The sequence below is a fragment of the Trichosurus vulpecula genome, chromosome 7, assembly GCF_011100635.1.
Source record: "Trichosurus vulpecula isolate mTriVul1 chromosome 7, mTriVul1.pri, whole genome shotgun sequence".
In the NCBI taxonomy this organism is placed as follows: Eukaryota; Metazoa; Chordata; class Mammalia; order Diprotodontia; family Phalangeridae; genus Trichosurus; species Trichosurus vulpecula.
Genome location: NC_050579.1, coordinates 14,767,104 through 14,775,259, shown reverse-complemented (window position 1 = coordinate 14,775,259; position 8,156 = coordinate 14,767,104). Strand labels below are relative to the sequence as shown.

The 8,156-nt window shown below is 45.2% G+C and overlaps 1 protein-coding gene across 1 annotated transcript; it reads right to left on the bottom strand.

Moving 5' to 3' along the window:
• Positions 1 to 555: 555 nt before the first annotated feature.
• LOC118858329 (5-hydroxytryptamine receptor 3E-like) lies at positions 556 to 7,098 on the bottom strand. The gene is made up of 9 exons (XM_036768826.1): positions 7,078 to 7,098; positions 6,554 to 6,598; positions 5,959 to 6,068; positions 5,480 to 5,649; positions 3,052 to 3,176; positions 2,872 to 2,874; positions 1,277 to 1,481; positions 895 to 1,110; positions 556 to 785 (listed from the first exon to the last, which is right to left on the bottom strand). The coding sequence occupies exons 1-9, from the start codon at positions 7,096 to 7,098 to the stop codon at positions 556 to 558; spliced, it is 1,125 nt and encodes a 374-aa protein (XP_036624721.1).
• Positions 7,099 to 8,156: the final 1,058 nt, after the last annotated feature.

The following is an 8,156-nucleotide window of genomic DNA, read 5'->3' as shown; positions in this document are numbered from 1 at the left end:
GCCAATATGCATAGTCAAACTAAACAAATTCTTCACTGGCCACATATAAAGACTGATGTTCCCCTGTGTACCCTTAGTCCATCTCTGTAACAGTATGTTTCCTCCTCGGTCCTCTGGAATGATGGGTGGTCATTGTACTGATGCTAGTTCTTCTAGCTCCAAAGTGATTTCTTTGGACAGTTTTGTTGCCAGTATAAATGCTGATCTCCTGGTTTGGCTCATTTCATTTGTACTATGAAAATTTTGGTTCTTTCTGCAGAGCAATTTATTTCAAAAACTTAATGAAGATGGAAAATTGTTGCCAGTGGGCTGGAGGCTTGAGCAATAGAGGAATTGAAGATGAACAGAAGGGCTGGGGAAGCTGGACAGGATGAGAACAAGAAGGCAAGTTTTGGGGTGGACAAAAGTTTTCTTGTCTGCAGGACAGAGATGGGTGTGTAGACTGAGACAAGGACATGGGAGGTTATTAGGAATGGGGGTGGGCCATGACTGGCTGCCAGAGGAGAGCTGAAGCTGGAAGCTGGCATTGGCAGGTAAGAGGGGGAAACCCTGTTTCTAGCTTCTCCAGAGCACAATGACTGTGATTAAAGCAGTGCTCATGAACAGCAGGTAAAGTCGAAAGAGCAGTGTGTCCAGAGCAAGGCTGAACTTCACCCACATGTCCATGGTCCTGTTTCTCTGGATCTGTTGTTCTGACTCTGCCCATGTGGATTGTGGGTCTCCATTCAGCTCAGCCTTAGCTGGGCCTGTCTCCCATCTTGCCATTGCCACCGGGTCCTTCAGACCTGTAGCAAGCATAGGAACTCAGACAGCATCACTGGAAATTGCCAAGTCGAGGGGTTTAGAGTGTTGGGCCAACAAGACATTCCAAGTGGGGCTAATGAGGCCACTTACCTGGTAGATGAATGGAGTTGGGTCCAGGGCCCCTGTTCTCTTTCAGAGACCTCTTGTTGCAGCATTCTGTAGCTTTGATATATCTCAACATAAGTGAATGGAGCCAGGATGGCATGGGAGGGGGCTGTGTAGTGACCATGTGTAAGAAGTAGGTGAGGAGGACTGACTCCAGCAGGCTGGTTACCATCAGGGTCAGACAGAGGGCAAAGTATACACCTGAGGGTCATACAGGGCTGCAGTGAAACGGCCAGAGTGACTCTAACTTTCATCTTTCCCCAGTCCCAACCTGGCTAGACAATCCTTTTTCCCAAGAGCCCTTGTCTCCTCGAGCTCCCCCTTCCCTTCACTCTCCTTTTTCTCTCAGCAATGGAAGGAACCATACTTATCAGTGGGATGCCACTGGCGGGAAGTAAGTCATTCATCATGAGTAGGAAGACGGTGTAGCCCAGCAGCAGGGTCATCTTGAATGGGGCTCGATTCCCACTCTCAGCTGGCAGAAGGAAGCTCAGGGCATCAATCACCATCAGAAATCCACTGGGCACTAGCAGGTTTATCACATAGAGGCCAGGTCGGCGTTTGATGGCTACCTGGATGTGAAGGAGAAGGGAGGAAATAGGGCATTTGGAAGAAGTTGAGCTTGACAGAAGAGGAGCATTTATTACAGACTATACTGAGCTCTTTGTCTAGAGCCCAGTGGAAGTATCACTCCCGACTGCATTGAACACAAAGTGTACATGTATAGCTCCCAGAGGTCACAGATCGTGAGACAGGTCTCAGGAAAGGGTTATAGCTTAGGGACCCAGGACAGAACTGTAGAGGGATCCTTGATAGGAGAAGCTCTCCAGGCAGAAGCAATAAGAAGGCTTTCTGGTTAAGATGGAAACCTCAATATTCATAGAAGAGCCAGTCCTGGTACAAACCCCAGATAATATCTGAAAAGGGCCAGATAGACTGGTGACCAAGCAAACCGAAGAGAAATGAAAGCTAATTCTCCCAATCCAGCCCAGAACTGTACACAAATACAGCCAGCAGAGGCTAGTAATTGGGTTGCACCATGGAAGCCATGGGAACTCTGAACAATGGGCCAGAATCTGGGCAAGGAGCTATACAAGGGAAGCCAACTCCTACACATGGACCTGAAGCAAGCCACTGCTCTCAATAAGGGGATTGTAAACCAATGGGAGCTCCAGTAATGAGGTGGCCTAGAACCAGATCCCAGCCCTAGGCTGCCAGAACAAGAGCAGGGGACAGAGCCAGTCCCCATACAAGAACACAAGGTTGACCATACACTTCTTTGAGCACTGGGAGCCACAGCAGGAGACTAGACTAATTGGATTCCTTGGTATAAGTACAGGGTGGGAGAGGGGGTGCAATGCAAGAAGACTGAGACCAGAGGCTCAAACCAACTCCTGAACAGCAATTGGACAAGAAGGAGACAAGACCAAACAAGGTCTACCCAAACCATTCAGAGGAGACTGAGCTGAGCACAAAATCCCAATCTAAGAACAGAAGCTGGAAATACGAGTAAACAAAAGAAAACACTAAACGTGTTGAAGAAATACTGTGGGTTAAGAGAAGCCCAAGAGGCAAGCCCAGAAGAAAAGAATTACTCACAACTGTAAAGAGAGCCTCAGAGAAGAAAGTGGCATGGCTATGAGGGAAAATATAGGATGCCATGACTACAAAAGTGACTGGAAGAAATGAAGCAAGTGATACAAAATGAAATTTTAAAGGAAATAAGAGTTTAGGAGTAAAAAGTTGAAAGGAGAACAAAAAGCTTCAAACAGAAGGTGGAAAACTTTACCCAAGTAGTGAACTCCCTTTAAAAAGAGAATGAAGCAGACAAAACTCAATGTTGCCATGAGAAAACAAGACAAAGTCAACAGTTTGAAAAGAAAAGAATATGAGGTCTCTACTATTTAAAAAAAACTGACCTGGAAAATAGGCCAAAGAGGGATATTTTAGGAATCATTGGACTCTCTGAAAATCATGACTGAATAGAAGCTAAGATGTCTTAATTTACAGTCTATGAAACTCAAAAAAGGTTTTGGTGTGATAACGATTTCAGAGAAGGGTGGCACTTGGGGGAGTGGGTCACAAGATGGGGAAGTGTGGGCTTACATGAAACATGATCTGGTCATAAAGGCTAGACCCCACTGCCATCTTTGGGGTTGCTTTGCTGATGCCCAGGAGTTCCCATTCCCCTTGGGTCCTGGTAAGATTGCGCGATGTGTCTACAATCTCCCACACTTCCTTTTCCATGCCCAACAGCATGTCGTCCACTGTAAGAGAGAACCGATCAGTCACTGAGACTTTATTGTCTACTATGTGCCAGACATGGTGCTTGGTGCAGGGAATACAAAGACAAAAGTAACACAATTCCTGACCCTGAGGAGTCATTCTACTATGGGAAACAACATTTATAAAGTACAAGACATATATGCAATGAATACAATCACATCCTGAGATCCATGTGTTTTGATCATTTGGTTTTAGAGTGTCTTTCCTAAGGCTTATGAGGCATTTCTTTGTATTTACAAAGACTAGTCTGGATTTTCCTTGCTTCTCAAATAACTGAGATAAGAATTCAGAACCACGACATCATTCGTGGCTGCATAGTTGACACATGGTGTGTTAACACCTCAGACTACTAGAGGCTTCCACTTCATAGTAGTGACAATCTTAGTATCATGCATAGCACTGGTTCTACTCAAGGTCTCCCTCACCTCATCTTGTTTCCCACCAGAAGTCAAGTTGTTTGGTGACTGCCATACTATCTGCATTCTTTTTTTTTTTTTTTGCAGGGGGGAAGGCAGGGCAATTGGGGTTCAGCGACTTGCCTAAGGTCACACAGCTAGTAAATGTGTCATGTGTCTGAGGCCAGATTTGAACTCAGGTCCTCCTGACTCACTGTGCCACCTAGCTGTCCCTCTGCATTCTTTTTAATGACTTCTTTGGTTTTTACTCTGTTGTTTTTTTGTTTGTTTGTTTGTTTTGTTTTTATTTTTGTATTACGGGATCAATTACATAGACTTTGATCTGTTTTAATAGGATTCAGTGTTTTAGTATAAACAAATGTTAAATTAAGAGCTCAGGAACAAATAAAAATGTGTCCCACTGTAGTAAATGGTAATTGTGTTTTAAACTTAATACAAAATTGATTCACAAATGGCTTTTCCAGGATGAATTGCCTTCATCAGGCAGTAAAGCTGGGGAAGACTGTACAAGGTACTTCAGGGAAAGGGGATTAGCATCTGGCTAACAGAAGCCTTTATGTACAAACTAGAGCTTTAGCTGTCTTGATGGAAAACAGATTCCAAGAAGCTCCAGCCAAGAGAGGAGGAGTATATTCCAGGCATAGAAGATAGCCTCTGCAAAAACCCAGTGATGGGAGATGGCATGTCAACTATGGGGAACAGCAAGGGTACTATGTCTGGGCCAAAAGATGCATGGAGGAGAGTAATATGGAAGAAGATTGTAGACATAGCAAGCAGAGCTTTAAGTGCCAAACAGAGGATCTAATATTTGATCCTAGAGGTGGAGATCTCTCTAGACCTGGAGATCTTAGGGAGCCACAGGGAAGTGACCTTGTAGGACAATCCCTTTGGCAGCTGAGTGGAATCTGGACTGCAGCGGGGCAAGGATCAAGGCAGGGAGACCAAAATGTCTAGTGCAGAGGTTCCCAAACTTATTTGGCCTACCACCCCCTTTTAAAAAAATTACTCAGTGCTGCCCTGGAAATCTACTTTCTTTAACTCTTTAATGTTTTTCTTAAAAATTTGCATCATTTAAAAAACATAAAATATATTTTTAAAATGATGCATCTTAAATTTAATAATTTATTGTAAATTTGTGGGTTTTTTTCTTGCATTGGAATTTTGATGATGCAATATTATGTCATGTAACCATATAGTATCATATTGTGAACTAATCATTAAATTCACATATTCCTGCTGATGCATGCTGGATTTCCCAACAATGCACAACAGGTTCTCCTGCCAACACTTGCTTGTTAAGACCTGTTGGCAGACTTGACCACTGATTGGTCATAACTTGCATTTTGTGTGTTTATTTGGAAAAAATGTAATTACTACAAGTTTAACCCTGTTACACAATAGACGAAACATGTATGGATGGTTTTTCAAAATTTTCTTCTCTTCTTTCTTTATACTTTCACTGCCCCCTTATTTTTATTCAGTGCCTTCCAATTATACCCGAGGTCACTACCACCCCTCTGAATCATTCCAGCACCCCCTCCCCCTAGGGGGTGGTATCACCCACTTTGAGAACTTCTGAATTAGTCCAGATGACTGTGGGAACAAACACAAGAGATTTCTTCCTTGTGTTTCAAGGGACACTTTATTTTCTCTCCTGTCCTAATAAATTTGACAGACCCTTTAGCTGTCCATTCATCTGAACTATCTCCTGACCCTCAACTAGCCCCTGCCATGGGCTTTGTCACTGCTTCTTCTATTTCCTTTTAGGAACCCCAATTCTCTCTCTCTCTCTCTCTCACTCCCTCCGCCTCCCCCTTCCCCTCTCCCTCTCCACCCCCCTTTCTCACACACACACCTCTCCTACTCACCTGTGTAGAGAAAGGAGCTAAAGGTCAGAGTGCAGTTCTGCTGGTCAAAGGGGAAGCGGAAGATGTCCAGGTTACAGATGGTGGTCACCCTCATTGGTTTCTTATACTTGATGTGACCTTCATTACTCACATACACAGTGAGACCTGTTGGAGTCTGATCCACATCTACACTGTATGTAAGAGGTTGCAGGAGATAGGAGCTATGGATTCTACCTTCTACTTGCCTCTTCCCTCCTCTTATCCTAGGTCATACCCATGCTGGGCTCCCTATCCTTCCCTTTCATGCCGGGCCCTTGTGGCATCCCCATAGTGTATCATTCCCCTCCACCTGTGCTTCTGTGGAAGCCATTCAGTTAGGCTTCTATCTATTTCTCTATTGTCTCTCCTTGACCCAAAGGATGCCCTGCTGAAATGCCCTCCCTTCCTTTGCTGGGGATGGAATAGGTTTCCTTCAAGGTTTCCTTAGGTCCAATACTCACGACTCTATGATGAAGATGTCTGGGAGCCACAGGTTTTGAGCTGTCATAGAGATTCTCTGAATGCCCCCACACTCCTCTGGGTTCCAGCTGATGAAGTCATTGTCCCAGACCTAAAGTCCAGGGAGGCAGAGCTAAAATGAGGTTGGAGCCAATCTGCTCATGCCTCTCCTCCCACTTTTTCTCCTTTTAAACTCTGATTTCTCCCTCTCTCACATCCATTTTTCCCAAGAGAGGTCATCTTCCACTTTCTGTCTAACAAGGTCTCATTTGCCATTCCTTGCCCCCTCATTGGCCTCTTCTCTGGGGAGATCTTGACCATGGGCTTGGATGTTTTGGAGCAGAGCATCTGTAGTTACTTCTTGACTCCCTCCCCCCTTTCCTGTGTGAGCTGTTCTTCTTCCTTCTGGGGTCCCATTTCTGCCTTCCCAGTTGGCTGGCTGCCCAGGAACCTTTGTGCCCCCAAAGCTGGACCAGATCCCAGCAGCCTTGTCTAGTTCCCAGGACACTGTCAACTTCACAAAATATTATTTGGGAAGCAGGAACAGAGGAAATGGAATGTCCAAGGGGAAGCAGAATGAGGTTGAGTTTGCCATACCATGTCCAGCCACAGGAATGATGTCAGAAGCTGGAGCTGCTCATCCTATTAAAAGAGATTCCTGTTCTAGGCATATGTCTTGGTAACATACATGTCCACTGCCATCTTATTCTCTGTGCTATCCTCTATGGTACCCTCAAAGAACACTTGTAGCTAGGACATATGATGGAGCAGTGACAAAAGCTAGATGACACTGAGTACTTCCACTTGAGGGGAGGCGTAGCTAGGCTGACACTGCAATCTTTGCCAATGGCTTACCAATGATAGATGGTTCAGGTCCTCAGGATGGGCTGGAAGGAGAGCCCTCTGGAATATGGCTTTGACTGTGAGCTTTCCTGGATTATATCCTCACCCTAAATTGCACCAACTCAGTCCTTCGAAGGCATGAGGACCATTCTTAATCTTAAGATGGTCCCTTGTCGATATTAGGGTCTTTATGGTGGTTTGTGGGGAGGGGAAGTGGGGAGGCAAGGGCTTCAATAGATTACAGAGCCAAAGAAAGGGCTGCAGGGCTAAATACTCACCACATCCAGGATGGAGGACATGGTGAAGGAGATGTTGACCTGGGTTGGGACACTGTAGTTGAGAACAGGACGAAAGTCCTTTCTCATAATCACAGAAGCAAAGACAGTGGGGTTCACACCATGGGAGTCAAATCCTGTACAATTGATGGTGAAATCATCCCCCTTGCCTGTTCAGGATGAAGAAATTGTGAGATGTACAATAGAAATTTCACATTCTGTATGTGATAGAGGTACTAGAGAATAGGCCATTGTTGAGCACACCCCAGGAATCCTAGGGAAGAACATGAACTCCTCCTTCCTGTTCCCCAAATCCAAATGACCAGAGAGAGTCAATGTCCGGGGGCTCTTCCTTCCTGGGGCAGGAAATAAGGAATGTGATTGATAGGGAAATGACTGATGTGGTAAGCTCAGTCAGTCAGTGCTCAATTCTCAGTTCCATTGGGTTTCTGTCCCCATGCAAAACTTGCCCAAATCTGCATGCAAACTCAGCCCCAGGGCCAGGGATAGCTCCTTTATTGACTTCTGGCCCAAGGACCCCAAAGGGAACATGCCAGCTACCTCTTTAATTCTACCCTCCCACATATTCCTCCCCAACTTCTCCTTAGCTCAGCTCTCTGAACCTTCCTGTCTGGGGTGGCAAGATAACTGCCTCAGTTCCTTCCCTTTGACATTTTTCATCTTTTAACAGGGATTTGTAAGATGGGGGTGTGGAAAGGGAGAACAAACATGAGCCATGTAAGATGGCATTGCTGCATTATTCATTCCTGGTTATGGGTCCCCCAAACATCCAAAAAGTAGCCGTTGTTTGCATGACCAGGTCACAGTAGCTATGCTGGTTCTTGGGTCAAATACAGAGAAATAGTGACTCTACTTTGTCTGCCCCCTCCCCATACCTGGTCCAGTCTTCCCCCCCACCCCCATTTTGTGGAGGCCATGTAGCAACACAACAGAAGCAGTCTGTGATGCCCTTTAGGGCAGGGACTTTTAGCTTTTACCTTGCATCCCTAGGACTTTGCATACCATTGGTGCTTAATAAGTGTTCAAGTCAAGCTCATCCCTTTCATATGAGGCATTTGCCA